Source organism: Schistocerca serialis, chromosome 9 (assembly GCF_023864345.2).
Source record: "Schistocerca serialis cubense isolate TAMUIC-IGC-003099 chromosome 9, iqSchSeri2.2, whole genome shotgun sequence".
Lineage (NCBI taxonomy): Eukaryota > Metazoa > Arthropoda > Insecta > Orthoptera > Acrididae > Schistocerca > Schistocerca serialis.
This window is the reverse complement of record NC_064646.1, coordinates 429,715,624-429,738,381: the sequence shown is the minus strand read 5'-3', so window position 1 is coordinate 429,738,381 and position 22,758 is coordinate 429,715,624. Positions and strand designations below refer to the sequence as shown.

Here is a 22,758-nt window from a genome sequence, read left to right as displayed (position 1 = left end):
CCATGAAGGAAGAATTACTGTATGCACTCCTACCGTAAAAAAAGCAAATGAGCATTCTTTTGATCTTTGATTTGCTCTTTCGAGCTTTTTTCAGTCAAGGAGATGTCTCAGTGTGCCACTCCTCACTTTGCCGCTTTGTCTCAGATTCGTCTTCAAAAATCCAGGATTCATCATCTTTGATAACACAACTACCAATACTCTGAAGAAGATCAACGCATGTGTTTCTTCAGTTGTCCTTCTGCTCAGTTGTGAGGTTTTTCAGCACCATTTTGGCACAAACCTTTCGCATGGGCAAGCTTTCGTCCAGATTTTGATGTACAGTGAAAGTGTTTAACACGTCACCTGCAAACCTTATTGTTAAACGTCTGTGTGATGTCACAAGCGCACGCACACACTCAACGTTTTCGTAGGTTTTTGGAGCTGAAGATCTCCCTGAACAAGGTTCTTCTTTAACGTATTTTTGGCCTTCTAAAAAATATTTGTGTCAGCGAAAAACTTGTGCTATTGATAAGGAATTTTCATGTAGTCCTGTTTCAGCTTTTATACATCACACTCGTGAATTCCCCAATTTCAAGACAAAATTTTATAGCGTAATGTTGCTGTAAATTCCGCTGTTCCATTTTCACAACACACAACAAAAACACATCTTCACATATGGCGCTCTCAAGAATCACGTGATGGCACTACGGAGCTGAAGCTCGGACTGAGATTCTGGAAGGGATGAACACCCCGGTCTACACAAGTAAAAAAAACAGCGTCGCCAGATCGTTAGCAGTGTTGTCAATGGCACTATTTTTGTCGCAAACCTCTTACATTCCTCCGCAGTTAGTCGACACGATTCAAAAGTCGTGGCTAGCGGAACACATTGGCGGCATCATGTGGAGGCGGTGGCAGTGAAGGTGCTTCATGTTAGTGGGCAGCGCCAGTGGCCCTCTGTTAGGCATCAGAGGAACTGCAAAGGCGAGGTGGTGACGACCGTTACAACTCCCGAACTCACATGGTTGCCACAGGAGGCAGCAGCGACGAGGACAATCTGACATACACTACTGGCCATTAAAATTGCTACACCTAGAAAAAATGCAGATGATAAACGGGTATTCATTGGACAAATATATTATACTAGAACTGACATGTGATTACATTTTCACGCAATTTGGGTGCATAGATTCTGAGAAATCAATAACCATAACAACCACCTCTGGCCGTAATAACGGCCTTGATACGCCTGGGCATTGAGTCAAACAGAGCTTGGATGGCGTGTACAGGTACAGCTGCCCATGCAGCTTCAACACGATACCATAGTTCATCAAGAGTAGTAACTGGCGTATTGCGGTGAGCCAGTTGCTCGGCCACTATTCACCAGACGTTTTCAGTTGGTAAGAGATCTGGAGAGTGTGCTGGTCAGGGCAGCAGTCGAACATTTTCTGTATCCAGAACGGCCTGCAACATGCGGTCGTGCATTGTCCTGCTGAAATGTAGGGTTTCGAATGAAGGGTAGAGCCACAGGTCGCAACACATCTGAAATGTAACGTCCAGTGTTCAAAATGCCGTCAGTGCGAACAAAAGGTGACCAAGACGTGTAACCAACCAATGGCACCCCATACCATCACGTCGGGTTCAATGCGATGACGCCAAACACGGATGCGACCATCATGATACTGTAAACAGAACCTGGATTCATCTGAAAAAATGACGTTTTGCCATTCGTGCACCAGGTTCGTGGTTGAGTACACCATCGGAGGCGCTCCTGTCTGTGATGCAGCGTCAATGGTAACCGCAGCCATGGTCTCCGAGGTTATAGTCAATGCTGCTGCAAACGTCGTCGAACTGTTCGTGCAGATGGTTGTTGTCTTGCAAACGTCCCCATCTGTTGACTCAGGGATCGAGACGGGGCTCCACGATCCGTTACGTCCATGCGGATAAGATGCCTGCCATCTCGACTACTTGTGATACGAGGCCGTTGGGATCCAGCACGGCATTCTGTATTACCCTTCCGAACCCATATTCTGCTAACAGTCATTGGATCTCGACCAACGCGAGCAGCAATGTCGCGATACGATAAAACGCAATCGCGATAGGCTACAATCCGACCTTTATGAAAGTCGGAAAGGTGATGGTACGCATTTCTCCTCCTTACACGAGGTATCACAAGAACGTTTCAGCAGGCAACGCCAGTCAACTGCTGTTTGTGTATGAGAAATCGGTTGGAAACTTTCCTCATGTCATCATGTTGTAGGTGTCGCCACCGGCGTCAACCGCCACCGGCGCCAACCTTGTGTGAATGCTCTGAAAAATTAATCATTTGCATATCACAGCATCTTCTTCCTGAAGGTTAAATTTCGCTTCTGTAGCACGTCATCTTCGTGGTGTAGCAATTTTAATGGCCAGTAGTGTAGTACGGTGAGATGGTAGCAAAAGGCGACGAGCTGGGAAAAGGCTGCTGGGTGGTAGCACAGCTGCCTGCTGCTGGCAGGAACTCGGCCAGTGTCGGTACACCCACACACAACACGAGTGCTGGTGTCGGGTGACCGACATCAGCAGGTGGTATCGGCCAGTATGTACAATGCATGCGCACAGGTGCAGCGCTGAGTAACACAAGCCAGAGAGGACTGCAATCCGCATAAAGTGCTGTGGCTTCCATCTCATAGTACTAAAACTTGGTTGTGACGACAACCAGTTGCAAAAGGTCAATTGTTTCTTGCTCACAATGTGGCAATCATCTCACTTTTGACACTAGCTTGTACAGAACGGCAGGAGTGGGTTAAGAAGTGATCATATGGAACAGTTGGATTTATTTTACACTGCGTTCTATTTTCTAAATTTTACATTTTATTGGGATTTTGTAACTATCAGAAGTAGTTCACTTTAAGCAGCACTGCAAAATACAACAGTAACGACTGAGACGCCGTTTCCCAAGCAGGTTTCCATAATGGATGGACCATATGCCACAGTAGCGACTCACTGGAGCGAGGAGATGTACTCGAGCCATGTGAACGAATCTTGTAACTTCCTGACAGGTTATAACCGTGTGCCAGACCGAGACTCGAACTCCGGACCCTAGCCTTTCGAGGGTTAGTGCTGTATTGACAGAGCTACCCAAGCACGACTCACGATCCGTCCTCACAGCTTTGCTTCCGCCATTATCTCGTCTCCTGCTTTCCAAATGAGGCGAGGTAGGTGGAAGTAAAGCTGTAAGGAGAGGTCGTGAGTCGAGCTTGGGTAGCTCAGTTGTTAGAGCACTACCAGCTGACTAGGGTTCCGAGCTCGAGTCTCGGTCCGTCACACATATATAACCTGCCAGTAAGTTTTATATCAGCGCACACCCCGCTGCAGAGTGAATCTTTCTTGGCAGTCGATACATAGGGGAACCACATTTCTCGAATGCAGAATTTTCTTTAATAATCATTAGTTATCTAGGTCCATTGTTAGCACAGCAAATACTAGGAGGAGAGCTTTAAAATAACAATATTTCTATGTAGTTAATCAATTAAATCAATATAATAATAAATACTGTTAAGCTACTACCGATGATGTACGAATAGTTACGAAGTTTTACATAGAATGCAAGAGATATCAGCTGTGCACCAGTCTCACTAGTCGGTGATTGGAGGTACTCAGATCTTGTCCTTCTGTGATAGTCGATATCACCTGACTCAAGAATTTTATTAACTTCTTGAAATGAATCGTTTCAGGCTATTTAACTGTAAGTGTCTTTTCTGATAAACGCATCGTAACGTAATCCCAGCAGTTATTTCTAGTAAATCTGGTGCCCACACACTAACGCACAATCACAGGTAGCCTGCCAGCATCTTTTGAAGAATACAGTGCGCTACGAGAACTGCTGCGTGGGACGACATCAACAGAAAACAAGCTGGAGGAAATCCTAAGCGCCAGTTCATTAAGATAGTCCAGGAAATGTTAAGCTTAACTAGCGCAGTCTTGACCAATTATATGTGCATTACCTACACATCTTCTGTGGACTCGTCGCTAACCTGAGAAACTTTTATGAAGGTTGGACCCTGCGAGACGATCCTGACATTTCTAGAAATGATACCCAAAAGAGTCAGGTGAAAAACCCATAGGGCTTTTATTCATAATAAAAATATACAAGGTAAGCTATTATCTGTGTGGAAGGTGGCCGCTATGGCCAAAGTCCCCAGGGAAACAGGAGAGGTCCTGGAAACAGGACGGAAACCAGTGAGCAAAGTATCTGTGCCTTGTTCCTCAGGTGCCCATGTCTTGCGCATCACATGGCCCCACTCTGCACCCTAATTGACCAGGAATTCTGAACAAAGTCCCTGGCTCAGCAACGCTGAACGTGTGAAGAGCAACAGGTCAGCATTACGTGCTGGTACTGCAAACGGATTTGACAGCTCCGAAATAGGGACTCAGAAATGAAAATTTTCAATAAAAAATTTTAAAATATTCTGTCCCTGCCCGTCCAAGCAAGTGGCACCTGCACCTTATCACAGCACAGTAAAGCAATGCAAATCGATGAATACGTGGCCATCTTTGCGCAGACACAGATTCCTTTTCTGTGATTCAACAACAAGCTTCCAACTGTTGGTAATTTTCCAAAATACAAGGGTAGCTATTTGAAACTGCAAATCTTAAGAATTTTATTGTACTGATAAGGTTTTCATTTGAATCGTAGGTAGTAAGCAAATTTTACCTTCAACCCGAAGATTAGATTGAAGGACACGGTCCATTTGGAGGTGACGCTCTTGCCTTCCTTCAATCTTTGAGCTGTTTTACAGAGTGCCATAACGTGGACTGGAATTTTTCACTTTAGGAAATTAGAGTCGAAGGTGAAAGAAACAGTGGGAGAAAAGTCATCAGATCGCCTGTGGATTGAACTGTGGACATTCGAAATTGTTGGCCACTAACACTCACATACAAATGAAACGTAAGTGTAATTTTATGTTATTTTGTTTCTGTCATGGTGGCATATTTATGTTGCTTGTACAATCACAGAAGAATTTCATAAGTTCTTCGTACATTGTTTCTTTTCTATTTGTTAGTTGCTGTTTCTGATCCTCTGTTCCTTTGTCTCATATCTGGTTTGACGTGAAAACTGATCTCTCATTATTTGAATCCGATTCTTAAAACAAATATACACAGTATCTGCACGGTGGACTTTCTTTTCCAAAAACAAATGAATCTTTGCCGTTTCCGAATTCGATATTTAATCTCTAAAAGGACAGCAACGTTATGATTAGTCATGCAGTTTCACGTGATCCGACAGCCTGCCCCTTTTCGTGGAGGCAGCGTGCAGTGCTTATATCTAAAGACGACAGCTTAATGTCTAGCGTTTTTTCTGTCAAGACATGTCACATGCACAATACCTCAGACTCTGTAAAGTGAGCTCATCGTACTAAAAGAGCAAGGGAACGCCTACGGCAGTTACGCAACTAGGTGAACTTCCCTCCCTGCTAATACGTAAATGCCTCACTTAGGCCCGCGACTCTTTCATTTGTTATCTCATTGTTTGCTGGACAGCCTACGCGCCTTGTTACCACTGTCTCCCATTATCTCTGGGACTTTCAGCCTGCTCGGTGTAGGGGTTTTGCATAAATACTGCCTCCGTAGTACACCAGGATACCACTGTATAATTTCCTGCAGTACAGTGCTCCGGTGGCACACATCTCGACAAAATGGTGAAGCAGTTCTCAGGGAAGAAGTACGAGCTGGATGTCGCCAGCCAGGAGAACATGGACGCCTTCCTGGAAGCCGTCGGTGAGTTCTCTTCAGGCTTAGTGTATGATACGTACGCTGGTGAGCCATAAGATCACCGCCCACCTTGGGTCGGAATGTGGAGTTGGCGGGGTTGCGGCGGCGAGGCACGGTTAGGAAGGAAGGAAAGTACCGGATGATCAAAAAGTCAGTATAAATTTGAATAAATCACGGAATAATGTATGTAAAGAGGCACAAATTGATACACATGCTTGGAATGACATGGGGTGTTATCAGAACCAAAAAAATACAGAAGCACGTTGTAGGCGTAGCCACCGGCGCCAACCTTGTGTGAATGCTCTGAAAAGCTAATCATTTGCATATCACTGCATCTTCTTTCTGTCGGTTAAATTTCGCTTCTGTAGCACGTCATCTTCGTGGTGTAGCAATTTTAATGGCCAGTAGTGTATAACATATGAAGGCATGCAGATTGAAGAGGCCGACAAAGTTAAATTTCTGGGATTAGAACTCGATAATAAATTCAGTTGGGATGGGTATACCACAGAACTGCTTAAGCGCCTAATCAAGTCTGTATTTGCAGTGAGAATGATGTCAGATGTACGAGATATACACATAAAAAAACTTACATACTTTGCTTACTTTCATTCTGTTATATCAGACGGGATTATATTCTGGGGTAACTCATTAAAACGAACAAAATTTCTTAGCGTGCAAAAGCGCGCCGTAAGACTCATTGGTGGTGTAAATTCAAGAACATCGTGTAGAAACCTCTCCAAGGAACTTTGAATTCTAACCACTGCTTCTCAGTATATTTGTTCCTTAACGAAAATTTTTGCAAGTAATATATCTCTATTTCCAACCAATAGCTCAATACAAAGTATCAATACTAGAATAAGAACAATCTACATAAAGACTTACTTGGTCCTAAAACGGGTCCAATATTCATGAAAACACATTTTCAATAAACTGCCAGTGACCATTAAAAAGTTGTTTTCAGATAAACCACAATTTAAACACACTCTGATGAATGATGATGGCATTGAAACAGAGGATGACACGCTGAAATACTAAACACATTTTTCCAAAGCTGTTTCACGGAGGAAGACCGCACTGCAGTTCCTTATCTAAATCCTCGCACAAACGAAAAAATGGCTGACATCGAAGTAAGTGTCCAAGGAATAGAAAAGCAACTGGAATCACTCGACAGAGGAAAGTCCACTGGACCTGACGGGATACCAATTCGATTCTACACAGAGTACGCGAAACAACTTGCCGCCCTTCTAACAGCCGTGTACCGCAAGTCTCTACAGGAACGGAAGGTTCCAAATGATTGGAAAAGAGCACAGGTAGTCCCATTCTTCAAGAAGGGTCGTCGAGCAGATCCGCAAAACTATAGACCTATATCTCTGACGTCGATCTGTTGTAGAATTTTAGAACATGTTTTTTGCTCGCGTATCATGTCGTTTTTGGAAACCCAGAATCTACTCTGTAGGAATCAACATGGATTCCGGAAACAGCGATCGTGGGAGACCCAACTCGCGTTATTTGTTCATGAGACCCAGAAAATATTAGATACAGGCTCCCAGGTAGATGCTATTTTCCTTGACTTCCGGAAGGCGTTCGATACAGTTCCGCACTGTCGCCTGATAAACAAAGTAAGAGCCTACGGAATATCAGACCAGCTGTGTGGCTGGATTGAAGAGTTTTTAGCAAACAGAACACAGCATGTTGTTCTGAATGGAGAGACGTCTACAGACGTTAAAGTAACCTCTGGCGTGCCACAGGGGAGTGTTATGGGACCATTGGTTTTCACAATATATATAAATGACCTAGTAGATAGAGTCGGAAGTTCCATGCGGCTTTTCGCGGATGATGCTGTAGTATACAGAGAAGTTGCAGCATTAGAAAATTGTAGCGAAATGCAGGAAGATCTGCAGCGGATAGGCACTTGGTGCAGGGAGTGGCAACTGACCCTTAACATAGACAAATGTAATGTATTGCGAATACATAGAAAGAAGGATCCTTTATTGTATGATTATATGATAGCGGAACAAACACTGATAGCAGTTACTTCTGTAAAATATCTGGGAGTATGCGTGCGGAACGATTTGAAGTGGAATGATCATATAAAATTAATTGTTGGTAAGGCGGGTACCAGGTTGAGATTCATTGGGAGAGTCCTTAGAAAATGTAGTCCATCAACAAAGGAGGTGGCTTAAAAAACACTCGTTCGACCTCGTACCAGATCGGGTTGACGGAGGAGATAGAGAAGATCCAAACAAGAGCGGCGCGTTTCGTCACAGGGATATTTGGTAACCGTGATAGCGGTACGGAGATGTTTAGCAAACTCAAGTGGCAGGCTCTGCAAGAGAGGCGCTCTGCATCGCGGTGTAGCTTGCTCGCCAGGTTTCGAGAGGGTGCGTTGTTGGACGAGGTATCGAATATATTGCTTCCCCCTACTTATACCTCCCGAGGAAATCACGAATGTAAAATTAGAGAGATTAGAGCGCGTACGGAGGCTTTCAGACAGTCGTTCTTCCCGCGAACCATATGCGACTGGAACAGAAAAGGGAGGTAATGACCGTGGCACGTATAGTTCCCTCCGCCACACACCGTTGGGTGCCATGCGGAGTATTGATGTAGATACAGATGTAGATGTAGGTACTGTTAAACCAGCTTAAGTAAAAATGTCTGTTACACTTCATTTTTGACAACACTTGGTCACAACAGGCAAGAGTAGGTATTTTGTGTATGATAAATTTATTAAAAGCGCAGAACTACGTTTCATTCTGACAGGTATTAGTTCTGTATATATTAGCAGTTCCAGTTCACTGTAATGTATTCTCCTATTTTTGACAGTCTCCTGTCGAATGACCAGGGTACTGAGCATTATATTAAAACGTTATACTTTCTGACTTGTTCCACACGCATCTCATTTTTGGGTCTGTGGAATGAGAACTGAATCTAACCAAATCTAATCTCTTCATGGTTAATGTCTCCCTGACGGCGACGCGGGGTAGCCGTGGCCTTGTCACGGGCCGCACGGCTGCCCCCGCCGGAGGTTCGAGTCCTCCCTCGGGCATGAGTGTGTGTGTTGTCCTTAGCATAAGTTAGTTTAAATTAAATTAATTAAGGTACTGATGACCTCAACAGTTTGGTCCCATAAGACCTTACCTTACTCGACGGCGATATCATCTTGCAGTTTCGTAACAACCAGTGCCATCCTAGTGTGGTCTGCGGAGCGTGAAGTGAACTCACGTTGATGTGTTGGCCACCAAATTTGCCTGATCTGAATTCGATGGACGTATCCGGATCCCTAATGAGCGTCAGCATCGCACCCTCAAGCCATAGCCCTGAGAATTACGGGGGTAGACATCTGATGCCACATACCTCCAGAAACGTATCATGCACCTGTGGAATCCATGCTGCTTAGATTTGTTGCTGTACTGCATTGCAAAGGTGAGCCAAAACTATATTAGGAGCGTGAAAGTCTCTTCGGGATTGCTGCTGGATCCTAAAATCAACTTGACTCGATATTTCGGCGATCCAACTGTTCGCCATCTTCAGGAAATGCTGCTTCTGCTGATGAGTCCCGCTGAGAACTGACGCAAGACTGCAGTTCGACGTCCTATATAGGCCACCGTTCATAACACGGCGCATGCGCCGCCCATCACGGTTTCTGCCTTCCAAAACAGGGAGGTGGCGCCGCCCTTAGTGAAACACTGCTGGCAACGATAGATCGCAATCAAGGCCGAACCGAAGAACGTTCAGTTTTGATGCGAGATAATACAGGATTCCACGTTTTGCTAAGAGGAAACATCGCCGTCACACGGAAAAATCGGCCGTAGCAAACACTGCCTAAATGAGGGACGCAAAATGAAATTTGAGGAAACTGTTGTGATTGCCAACATTTCCGGTTTTTGGAATAGTGTCTATAAAGAGGCGATTGAAATTAGGTTGGCTGATAATTTAATCAACAGAGACAATGGGTTTCCTCTTATCAAAACGTGGAATCCTGTATTATCTCGCATTCTTAGCACAGGAAACGTCAATCTTCGCAGTTCCATGTTTATTCGAGTATCAGCAGTATAGCTTCTCGTGCAAGAAGTTCGATCCCGTAATTATGAAACCGACTGTATACGTAAAACATGATTACCATCTGAACTTTGAGCACTCACGCCTGGAGGGCTGTTGTAAACCTACCATCAGATTACTGAAGTCCTCCTGCTCCTGAAAAGGAATCAAGCAAAGAGTTAATTCTAAACAGAAATTTGTATCTTAATTAGGTGTGTGCGTCCTTAATGTTCTTTTTATTGACAGGTGTCGACGATGCCGATAGGCGGAAGGAAATACAGGGAACCAAAATAACCATCGGTTTGGCGGTGAATGGCGACGAGTACACTTTCAGTTTGGAAGGCGCTGGCCGCAAGTTTGACACCAAGTGCAAGCTGGACGAGGAATTCGACGAGACGATGTGGGACCGCACAACACGCAGCAAGTACTCCGTCAAGGGTGGCGACACCGTGGTGCACTGGGCGAAGTACCCGGACGGCAAGGTCATCACTTCCGAGACCAAGTACTCGGCTGACAAGGCTCTGCAGGTGAGACATGGAACAGAGAGGATGTGTGTCACTCAGAAGCTAGCCCACTGCAGAAATATCTGTACTGGGGTAGCGACCTGTCCCATCGCTAAGTATCTTTGCCTAGACAACTAGTAAGTTATGTACATAAACCTCTCTCGTAAATCAATTTATCTGTTAGTAAAATCCGTATGAGGAAAACCTACAGTAGTTCCTCAGGGTGATCTTTACGTAGGAACAGAAAAACAGGATATATTACTTTACAATACGTGTAGTAGAAGAAGAAGATATGCATGGACCTGCACAGATCCTGTTGAAAAGGATGGATAGGATAGTAGTCAATTTGAGAAGTGGCGACAGCGAAAACATAGAACTTCCAGAGCAAACGTACACTTTAGTAAAGGTCGCGTACCTTGACACCGATTCTTAGCTGATGACTGAGTCGTTATTTGAAGATAATCTAGTCTAAATATCTGCACGTATTACTAAATTAAAACGCCCCAACACCACTACATTACTAAATTTGCTGTTTCTTCGTATGTCTGGATGTGTCCTATAAAACCCTCTGTTATTTTATGAGGTGTGTACATAAAGCAAGGAGATTGGATTTTTTTCGTCTGTTTCACTCCAATAGCGTTACAGTTCAGCATTTTCCCGTCATAGTAATTGCCTTGGGAAGCCACGTAGCGCTGGAGATGGTTTTCTACATGTCATAGCATTGCTGGAACTTCGATACTGGAATAACCTTTACCTGGTCGGTTAAAGCCGTTTGAATGTTGTTCGGGACCCAAAAATGATGTCTCTGAGGTTTTTTTCCGTTCTTGGGAATGGAAAAGAGGCATAAGAACTGAAGTCGAGAGATTGAGGAGGCTGGGATGGGGAGCCAGGAATGTTATTGCTGGTCAAAAAATGGCTTACTGACATTGCTGTGGGACGAGATACGTCGTTGTGATCCAACACCCAGATTTTTTTTTTATGTCTGGTCTCAACTAGATGATCCTTTTTCATTGTCGTGATGCAACACCAACTTGTTTCTCATGTTTGGTCTCACATGTATGGCTCTTTTGCATACAACTGTTAGCAAAAGTCATCTCGAGCGATAAACTCCTTATCAAAAAGAAAAAATATTTTCAAATTGTTCACTCTTTCTTTTTATGACATTGGTGGGCTTTGTGTGTGCCATTCCATATTGTGGCGGTTGGTTTCTATGTCATACCCCAACACCCAAGTCTCGTCAGTGGTAATAACACATTCTAGAAAAGGGGCCCATTTCCAATCGACTCAAAGAAGTCAACATACCTGTCCATCCTCATGTTCTGTTGGTCCCGAGTGAAGCTTCTCAGAGCCAGGTTTAAGTAGATTTTCATCCCCAGTTCATTGGTCGATGTCTGATAGACGATGATGTGACTCAAATTGCACTGTGCCCCTACCATTCTGATAGCAAATTCCGGACCCTGTCGACATTTCCATCAGTTCTTGAGACCGAAGGCCTTCCAATGGGAGGTTCATTTTCAATTTACTGTCTTCCTTCTGAAAATGTCTTAAACCATCAAAACACTTGGGCCCTTAGAAAACACTGTCTTTGTATGTATGCCGAAATTTTGCAAACTTTTTCTGTTGCACTGTGTCCAAGTTAGAAGCACTATAGGACCGCATACGATTGTTCGAAATTCATGTTACTCATTGTCATAACCTACAGGCAAAACCTTATTCGCTATAAGAAACCGCTACGAACAGCCCAAGTGGCACTAGCGCGGTCCAATTCGCTCTGATGACGGATCACATATTCCCCTGTCTCACTGCCAAGATCGACGTCACCAGCGTTGCCAGATCGAACACTACTTTTTTTACGCATCTCATAGTCAAGTTGCTCTATAAACCTTTGTTTTCTACATCTGATTAAGTGATTCATGGTTGGTTGTCATATGTACCCATTCAGTCCCTCCACATTTCAAAACCTTACATATTCTTCATGTCTTCACATTTCATCTTCTTCATAACACTCCAGAAAAGATTTTAAGTAAGACTTACTAACACTTACGTTTATATTACGTGATAATTTGCTGTGCGGAAATCTTTTCCTGTATCGCCAGTCTGAATTTTATGTCCTCTTTACTACTGCCCTCGTCAGGTATTTTCCTGTCAGAATAGCAAAACTCGTTTACTCCTTTCACTGTCTTATTTTCAAATCTAGTTTCCTCACCATCACCAGTTTTAATATGACTACGCTCTATTAACATTGTTTTATTTTTGTTGTATTCACCTTATAACCCATTCTCAAGATACCTTCTATTTAGTTAAACTGATCTTCCAGGTTCTTTGCCGTCTGATAAAATCACTATGCCATTAGCACAGCTTAAAGTTTTCATTTCTTTTCCTCGAATTTCAATTCCGGTTCCCAATTTTTCCATGGTTTCATTTAGTGCTTGCTCAATGGAAAAATGGAAAAATTGGGGGACTACTGTAGCCCTGTCTCACTCCCTTCTGAAATACTGCCAAACTTTCATATCGTTTAACTCTTACAGTTACAATGTAGTCCCTGTTCAGGTTGTAGATAACCTTTTCCTCGTTGTATTTTATCCCTGATAGCTTCAGAGTTCCACAAAAAGTATTTCGATCAACACTGTCGAAACGTATTGTTTCTAAACCTACGAATGTAACAAATGTGAATCTGTCTTTCTACAATCTTCCTTTTAAGATTATTCGTAGGGCCAGTACTGCTTTGGGTGTTCTTACATTTCTCTGGCACTGAGACTGATCTTCTACCATCCTTTCCATATTTCCGTAGACATCTGGTGTTAGTATTTAACAACTATGGTTTACTGAACTGTTGATCCTGTAATTTTCACGTCTGTAGGCACCTGCTTTCTCTGGTTATGGGATTATTACATTCTTCTTTAAACCTGAGGATATAATTACAATCTGGATCTTGGGTGAACCAGTTTCGTCATGAATGGTTTTCTCAAACATCTCAATAACTCTGAACAAAAATCATGTACTTCAGAAACCGGATTTCTACTTAGGTCTCTTAACGCACTGTCAAATTCTTCTCACAGTATCACACACTTCCTTCTCTCTTTCCGTAATAAAGTTGTCAAAGTTCTTTCCCTCATCCAAACATCGAAAGAAACTTGTAGATATTCGAATTCTCTGTTAATCTGAGGGTCCCTCATATTACTACGAATATAGTCCTAACGTTAGTACGAAATTTTCCAGACGTTATCGTTGGCTGATAAGAAATTCAGAGATCTTATATTTGAAGTCCCACTGATATCGACGACATTTTGGACATTAGCGTCAACCAGTTGCCCGGATCGGTCAATGTTGGAGGAACGGATCGTCCGCTGCGTTGTTGAGGGAATCATACTGGCGTTCCCCATAATTGATTTAGGAGAATTACGAACAAGCTAAATCAGGATTTCAACCATTCTTCACTTGAATCCGTGTCCATTGCGGCATTTCCCACGCATCACAAGTGTCATGATACGGGAAGCAAGTGGAATAACTTTTAAAATTCGGACATTCACCTTTCATTCCTTGAACCTTAGCGACCCCGGATCTCAGTGCCTCGTTCTGACGTAGTGGAAGTTGGGGGCTCTAAAGAGAGATGAGCTCCATACAAATAAGAGCAACAGTTCTTGTTCTGGCGTATCGATTAGCCTTGGTCTCGTTTTTAGTCAGTTTTCCACAGCTGTGTGTTACACACTAGTCTTCATCTGTGCTTCATAAACTGAACACACAAACCATTTAGATTATGCTGATAACAGATTCTTTTTTCTTCTTTTATTATACTTAACGACACCCATTGCTTTTATCTTTGAAGCAACCGTATTCAGTTGCGATCTAAAGCTGTCTTCAATTCAGTGTTACGAGGCTCCTCATGCAGCAACACCGATCTGTAGATGTCTGTAGGTGACAATCGAAACCCATCATCGCAAAAGTAAGATCAGTGACTGTCATTAGTGACAATAAGATAAGCAAAAATCCGGATCTTTTTCAGTGGCAGCCACTACGGATCGACAGCTATGTCATAGATCAAAAGATACAACGATGAGCCAAAATGTTGTGACCACCGGCATAACCAGCTTTGGAAAGAAATGCAGCAGCGATTCACCTGTGCGCGTACTCGACATATCATTAGAAAGTTTTCGGAGACATGACGGTATAGATGCGTACGTACATGTCAGTCATTTCTATAAATTAACGGTCCTTGCTTTGCGGGTGGCGCGCTGGCGTCCGATTGCGTCCCAGATGAGTTCTATTCTCTTCAGATCAGGCTAATGAGGGGACCAAGACGTTCACGGGAGTTCACCTCCATACTCCTCAAACCAATATAGCATGATTGTGGCCTTCTGACACGGACACTTATCTTGCTGAAAGGTACCATCGCTATCAGGTAAGCAGCACGAAAGGATGCAGGTGGTTCACTACTCGTTCACGTAATTCACAGCTGCCACAGTACGATCATAACCAGTGGCCACATCGATGCCCAGATGAGGGTTCCCTCCAGCGCAATACTGTGCCCATCGGCCCGCGTTCGTGGCGAGGTCTATGTTTCCAGCAGCCATTCGCCTGAATGACGAGCTATCCGGTCGCGACCACAGACCGAGAGTAACAAGAAACATTTTTCATCCGCCTCAGGCGAGACGTTTCCCTCGACCCACAGTCCAATGTCGATGATCCCATGCCCACTGAAATCGTAATTCTCTACGTCGTCAGGTCAACACGGCAACACATTGGTGGTCGCCTGCCATGGAGCCCCACTTGCTGATCGGTATATTCACAAATAATAGTGCCTGAGCCAGCTTTGTAGTCTGTCGTCAGACCTGCCACTGACCACCACCAATTCTACAGCATTAATCTCCGTGTTCCCTCATGAGATGTGGACCGCTTTCCATTTTTGCTCCCTACAATACCATGCGAACTTCCCATCTCGTTCACTGTTTCTGCTACGCTTTTTCCCAGATGCCGGTCTATAACAATCTACCATTTATCGAAGTTGTTTACGGCAGAGGTGCTTCCGCATTTAGGGACTGTATCGTCGCTAGAATGGTTCTCCATTCATCTCCACTCCGCTTATATACACTGACGGAAAACAAAATGGCAACATCAAAATTAATGTAGAGTAATGAAATTTCGATAACACATTTGTCTAGATAACATATTTAAGTGGTTAACATTGCAAGAACACTGACTAATGCAAGCGCTTGATAAGCCATTCGGTGTTACCCACAGGATGTTGAAGTCAAGAATGCAAACGGGCATGCATTGTGTTTTTTAGGTGACGGATGTCGCTTTTGTGGAATGCAGTTACACGCCTGTTGCACTTGGTGGTTCAGCACAAGGATGGTTAACGTTGTTTGTGGATGATGCTGGAGTTGTCATCCGATGACGTCTAATACGTGCTCTGTTGGAAACAGATCTGGTGATAGAGCAGGCCAAGGCAACACGCAGACACTCTGTAGAGCATGCTGGGCTACAACAGCGGTATGTGGGCGAGCGTTGTTGGAAAATATCCCCTGGAATACTGCTTATGAATGGCATAACAGCTGGTAGAATCACCGGACTGACGTACGATTTTGCAGTGAAGATGCGTGGGATGACCACGATGGTGCTCCTGCCGTCATACGAAATCGCACCCCAGACCATAATTCAGGATGTAGGTCCAGCGTGTCTAGCACGCAGACAGATTGGTTGCAGGCACTCATCTGGTCTCCTTATAACAAACAGGGCTGTCACTGGCACCGAGTCGGACCAGCTTTCATAAGGTACCACAACAGACCCTCACCACGCCCTCAAATGAGCTCTCGCTTGACACCACTGAAGCCGCAAGTGGCGGTGGATTGGGGTCAGTAGAATGCACGGTGCAGGACGTGTGACCCGGAAGTTCATATTTGTAACAGTTCGTTGTCTCACTATGGTGTCAACTGCTGCCCAAACTGCTGCTGCAAATGCAGTTACGATGCGACAGAGTCATATGTCGGACACTATGGTCTTTCCTCTCGGTAGCGCCACGTGGCAGCCCCAGCCCAGTCTCCTTGCGACCGTACATTCCCCTGACCACCGCTGCCGCCAGTCATGTACAGTGGCTACATTCCTGAAAAGTCTTTCTGCCGTATAGCAGAAGAAACATCCAGTTTCTCGTCACCCTGTAACATGACCCCGTTCAAACTCAATGGGGTGTTGATAGTGGCACCCTTGAGCCTTAAAGGCATTCTAGACTAATATGAACTGTCCATGTTCAAAGCTAACTGACGCTCGCCACCGTTACAGTGTACATTTAAAACAAACGTGATTTGCATTCGCACAGTGGCGCTACTAGCTCTACTCTTATGCGACTGGGGCGAAATTTGAATAGACATCATCATTCAGATGTAGAAACACGCCTACCAACTGTCCCTTGTCACGCACAGCTCCTCCATGGCACTGCGATTTCTTTCCCGTCAGTTTATTTTCCTCACCGCGTTACTTCCTTTTGATGCCTCCAGGCAGCATTCAGTGTCGTGGTGAGCAGTGGCTATAATGTTTTGTCTCTTAAGTGTATTTGCAAAAGAGTTGCCTCACTTTGCATACAGGTGATGTGCACGACGTTCTTTCAAGTCATGACGTCAGAGTGGACATCAGCCCACGGAAAAAAATGAGAAAGGCATGAGAGTAACGGCTCAATAGGAAGCGACTGTACTGTTCAGGAAAGAAGAGAAATTCAAGATTAATGAAGACACTCGATGACGATAGAAACTATAAGATCAGTAGTAAAGACGTGAAGCAGCCGCTGTTAGGACATTAATGCGCCTGATAATACCTGTAATAGAAATAATATTTTTATGTTTTGAAACAAGAAGTCATTCTTTTCCCATACTTAAAAGAAGACGTCTCCTAAGTAACAGTAGTTACATGGCTTATTACAAATAGTTCAAGGATAAACACGAGTACACAAAGCTCATTCCAAGGTTTCTGGCCAAGTTTATTGTCAAGAGATGTGACGTGCTATATGGAAACAATGAGGAAGAGGATTTTTTAAATTGGCTTTCATTATAACTAACGGTTTCGTTACCGCGCCATCATCACGAAGTAAAAGATCAAATATCAATCACATGTCATCTAGCTCAATAAGGCAATCTGCGTAATTACTGTCCCATCTGAACTGATACATATATATAAAACACAACTGGTATTCGTGCAGAGAAGTCTGATTTGAGTTTACGTATGCTATGACATGTGCTTAATATTTGATCTTATATACCGCGCTAATGACGTAAAATTGAAACAGGTAGTTAGAGTAAGAGTCCGTTAAACAACTACGTGTTATACATTTAAAAATACGTAAGTGCTGTTGGAAATCGTCTACAATGAAGTAATTTTCCTTTTCCATGTTGTACGTTCTTCACAAGAAAGGAAGGATGGAATATTAGGGTTCAATATTCCTGCAGGCATGTAGGTGACGAGAGACGAAGCACTAACACAGTTGGGCCGAGTTGTTACAAGTCTGTTTAAAGGTACCAACGTGTCATTTGCCCGAAGTTATTTACGGAAACCAGGGATGCAGAAGAGGCACACCGATCATCCAGACCGCAAGTCCCAAATACAGTGCTGCACATTTCAAGCACTTGGCACCGTGCTCAAACGCCATCGCCAGAGAAACACCTAATACAATCTTCCACACTGTAGCAGCACAAGAAGTGAGACTCATGGCTAATGACGAAATGCTTCATAATAGGGGACAGTTGGTGTTCTTTCTATTCTTCCATTATTAAACATATTATGACTTTATAAAATAATGAACGTCTTTACAATCATGCAGTTATTTACATGCCTCTGGAGTGGAAATATACCGGTTCTGCTCAAATATTAGCCCAACTTTACCTTATTTGAGGGGCTGGAGGCAGGCAGGCTGGCATAGTGACAGCATAGTGGTTACAGATTTGCATCCGTTATTTAGCCTGTCATCATCAATTCGTCATCTTGCCTTCTTCAATGAGTTTCTCGTACACATTCGATGATCCTTTCCTAAACCAACAACAAATTTTGTTGCAACTCAATGTGTGTTCAGTTTTTCAGCAATAATCTAATGTCTGAATGGTACTTAACATTACAACCTTTAATGCAAATTCACTGACAGACGACGATTGACGGATAAAAACCTCATAATTTTTTGACTATGAGCTCCACGAGACGAGGCTACACGCCTTTTTGGTCGAGAGCTATATGCAATTACTTGTCCACCACTTCTGAATTGGGGAAAGTATTTGCAACACTGTGTTCAGCGTAAACCTAGGTAAGCCTGCTTCAAATCTTCAGACGTTGCCGTAAATGATTTCTTGATTTCCACGGCAAACTTCACAATGAACCGTTATTCCTATAAATCACCACGAATGTTGCCCCTTACATCGGAAACTAAACGAGATACACTACTGGCCATTAAAATTGCTACACAACGAAGATGACGTTCTACAGACGCGAAATTTAACCGACAGGAAGAAGATGCTGTGATATGCAAATGATTAGCTTTTCAGAGCATTCACACAAGGTAGGTGACGGTGGCGACCTGAGGAAAGTTTCCAACCGATTTCTCATATACAAACAGCAGTTGACCGGCGTTGCCTGGTGAAACGTTGTTGTGATGCTTCGTGTAAGGAGGAGAAATGCGTACCATCAAGTTTCCGACTTTGATATAGGTCGGATTGAAGCCTACCGCGATTGCGGTTTATCGTATCGCGACATTGCTGCTCGCGTTGGTCGAGATCCAATGACTGTTAGCAGAATATGGAATCGGTGGGTTCAGGAGGGTAATACGGAACGCCGTGCTGGATCCCAACGGCCTCGTATCACTAGCAGTCGAGATGACAGGCATTTTATCCGCATGGCTCTAACGGATCGTGCAGCGAAGTCTCGATCCCTGAGTCAATAGATGGGGACGTTTGCAAGACAACAACCATCTGCACGAACAGTTCGATGACGTTTGCAGCAGCATAGACCATCAGCTCGGAGACCATGGCTGCGGTTACCCTAGACGCTACATCACAGAGAGGAGCGCCTGCGATGGTGTACTCAACGACGAACCTGGGTGCACGAATGGCAAAACGTCATTTTTTCGGATGAATCCAGGTTTTGTTTACTGCATCATGATGGTCGCATCCGTGTTTGGTGACATCGCGGTGAACGCACATTGGAAGCGTGTATTCGTCGTTGCCATACTGGCGTACCACCCGGCGTGATCGTATGGGATGCCATTGGTTACACGTCTCGGTCACCTCTTGTTCGCATTGACGGCACTTTGAACAGTACCCTGACCAGCACATTCTCCACATCTCTCACTAATTGAAAACGTCTTGTCAATGGTGGCCGAGCAACTGGCTCGTCACTATACGTCAGTCACTACTCTTGATGAACTGTGGTATCGTGTTGAAGCTTCATGGGCAGCTGTACCTGTTCACGCCATCCAAACTCTGTTTGACTCAATGCCCAGGCGTATCAAGGCCGTTATTACGTCCAGAGGTGGTTATTGTGGATACTGATTTCTCAGGATCTACGCACCCAAATTGCATGAAAATGTAATCTCATTTCAGTTCTAGTATAATATATTTGTCCAATGAATACCCGTTTATCATCTGCATTTCTTCTTGGTGTAGCAATTTTAATGTCTAGTACTGTATTAACAACGTGCAACAACGAATGTTTGCGACCTTAGTCCACAGATGATACTGATTTCAAAAAATTGTATAAAAAATTTCAACACAACTGCAGCAAAGACGAACCGCTTGCTGCGTTAAAATCTTACTTACGCTTATTGTGACGAAGTTTAGCAATAAATACAGAGAACGAAATGCTTAGGACATAGACCTCCACATGTCTCTCTAGCCTTGCATAAGTAATTATCTTGTTTTTTCAGTAATGTCTTACCGATGACAAGACGAAAATTATAACAATTTCTGATTATGCAAGAATATTAATTAAGGATACAAGCTAAGTAATGTAACTTACAACCGAAAAAAATTGATAAGTATACAAATTGTTCTCGGCAAACAGTTAAATTTCAAAATTTCCAAAAACTAAATTGATGCAGTTTCAAATTGCACGTAATAAATTGCAGCCTCAGATATTAGTGGGTAGAAAATCTGCAGTGTTGCAAAAGTACATAAGGGTATCACCAGTCAAAAAATATTCCATTTCATTCCGTTTTCTTTGTGCTTCTTGTTGTCATTCGCTGCTGATACTTGTGGCAAATAAAGTCGTTCAGAACCTTTTTATTTTAGCCAGTGTAACGCACTTATGAATCTACATCAATTGTAATGTATAATGTGTAATATCTATAACATCAACCACTCTTTATAGCCACTTGATAACTACTTTTATGCTGTAGCATATACCTCATATAAATATCTTATGAGCTTTATCTTCACAGCTGCTGTAACTGATGACTATAGAAAAGATTTTAGTAACAATAATGTATTTAGCACAATTGTAGGTGGCACAATGGTAATTTCCTGTTTTGGTTTTTAATTGCAGACAGTTACTCTTGGTAATGTTGTTGCAAAGAAGACATTCAAGGCCATCTGAATTGATACCAGAAGATCTACTTTGGTGATACACAACTTAAAAGACGTCTCCACATTCAGTGAAGTGTTTGTTGATAATACTGTACAGTCCAATACCATACAACTGTTTTCGATGTCACCACCAAATACTGCAAATTAATTTTAATAAAATTACAACTTTTTTGAATATCGTTTATTTCACTTTCCGTATGAAAGACATACGATTAAAAACCTTACATTCTAGTTCACTGTAACGTTTACCTGATTACCACTGATATTTTACGTAACTGTATCCCCATAGTTCAAAAATTAAGAAAAGAAATTAAGCTTCAGCGAATTCACAGCTAGTTTGCAGATTTACTTCATCAGCACACTCAGATTCATAAATTACTAAACATATTACCAGACATACCAAAGAAGATAATAATTTACATCAAACACAGAGTCCCAGTAACCAAAGTAGATTAAGTGATCACAAACAAGAACACTAATGACAGAAATAAAAACACTACCTCAATAAAGTCTCCTTTCCAAAGAATCATCACATCCTTTCCTAACCGGATTTTCCTGCAAACTGGGTCTCCCTTGATCATCTCCTTTGCTGGGCTCTCCCTACTGAGTATTAAGGAACGGTCGTTAAGTTGAAGCTGATATTCGATCTTTATGGCTTCATCTTTTAGCCTTTCAGCACGGTATCTGACAGCCCTCTGTAGTTTATCTCTGCCCCTTCTTATGCATTGCACTTGTAAGAAGACTCTGACTAGAAAATGGTCACTTCCAAACTCCACACCATGTACCATGTTAACGCCTGACACCCATCTTTTGGCTATTATATGTATGGCGATGTGCTCTACCTGGCTTACTGTTATTGCGTCTGATGACAAGAAACCAAGAACAAGTGGCTGAGGGAGACAGAGCTGATGCGAGGTAAGGTACGATTTGAGGAGGTTCAAAGAGTTACCCAAGCATCTCAGAAGAGGAAAGAGGAAACATGTAAAGGATATCATCGTTGAGTCAGAATCAGAACTTAGAGGAAACAAGACCAGGGAAATGTTTCAAAGGGTGAAGTGTTTCAGTGAAGAGTATCAGGCGAGATAGAAGTTTGTCAAAATTCGGATGATAAAATCAAAACCAACGATTGTGAAATCACCGGAGAATGGAAGGAGTACTTCGATCAGATTCTTAACTGTGATGAACGCGAAGTACGTTTCGATTTCCAGTCTCTAACAACAGCAGACCCATCTAAGCCCACACCCAAAACGGATGAGATCAACACACAAAGCAGATCGCTTAAGAAAAGTGAGAGCCCAGGTAAAGACAGAATACAGGCCGAGGTGGTCCAGGCAGCAGGCGAGAAACTTCCATAAAGACTGCACTAGCTGCTACCAAAAATTTAGGCCAATGAGAAACTACCAGCAGAATGGGAAACGGCTGTGATCTGTCCAATCAACAAAAAGGGTGACAAATTGAAATGTGATAACTATCGAGGAATCGGCCTATTTAATGTTCTCTAAAAGATCCTGACTGCCTCAAACACAGAATTCAACCCTTGGCAGAAGCAACAAGTGGTGAATACTGGGTAGTTTTCCGCCTAGATAGTCAGCTGTAGATCACATCTTAGTTGTCCACCAACCCATTGAAAAACTGAGAGAATATGGTAAAGAACTGCACACTTTGTTTGTTAATTTCAAGAAGGTCTAAGACTGCATAAACCAAAAGAGGCTAATCAATTGTTGCCGCAGAAACTCGTCAGCCTAGTAAAGATCAGCCTGCGTGGAAGAAACGGTAAGGTGGAGACGGAAAACTCAATTAGACGTGACTTTGAAATTGTGACGGATCTCATATAAGGAGATGCTTTATCCCCAACCCCGATGAATTTTGCCTTTGAGAAGGTCATACGTGATATTTGAAGGGAACCAAGTGGAAGGGCACATCCAGACAACGCAGAT

The 22,758-nt window shown here is 43.2% G+C and overlaps 1 protein-coding gene across 1 annotated transcript; it reads left to right on the top strand.

The window, feature by feature from the left end:
• Nucleotides 1–5,604: 5,604 nt before the first annotated feature.
• LOC126418906 (fatty acid-binding protein, adipocyte-like) lies at nucleotides 5,605–20,996 on the top strand. The gene is made up of 3 exons (XM_050085923.1): nucleotides 5,605–5,736; nucleotides 10,015–10,295; nucleotides 20,781–20,996. Exons 1-3 carry the CDS (start codon nucleotides 5,655–5,657, stop codon nucleotides 20,829–20,831), a joined length of 414 nt encoding a protein of 137 aa, XP_049941880.1. The 5' UTR covers nucleotides 5,605–5,654; the 3' UTR covers nucleotides 20,832–20,996.
• Nucleotides 20,997–22,758: the final 1,762 nt, after the last annotated feature.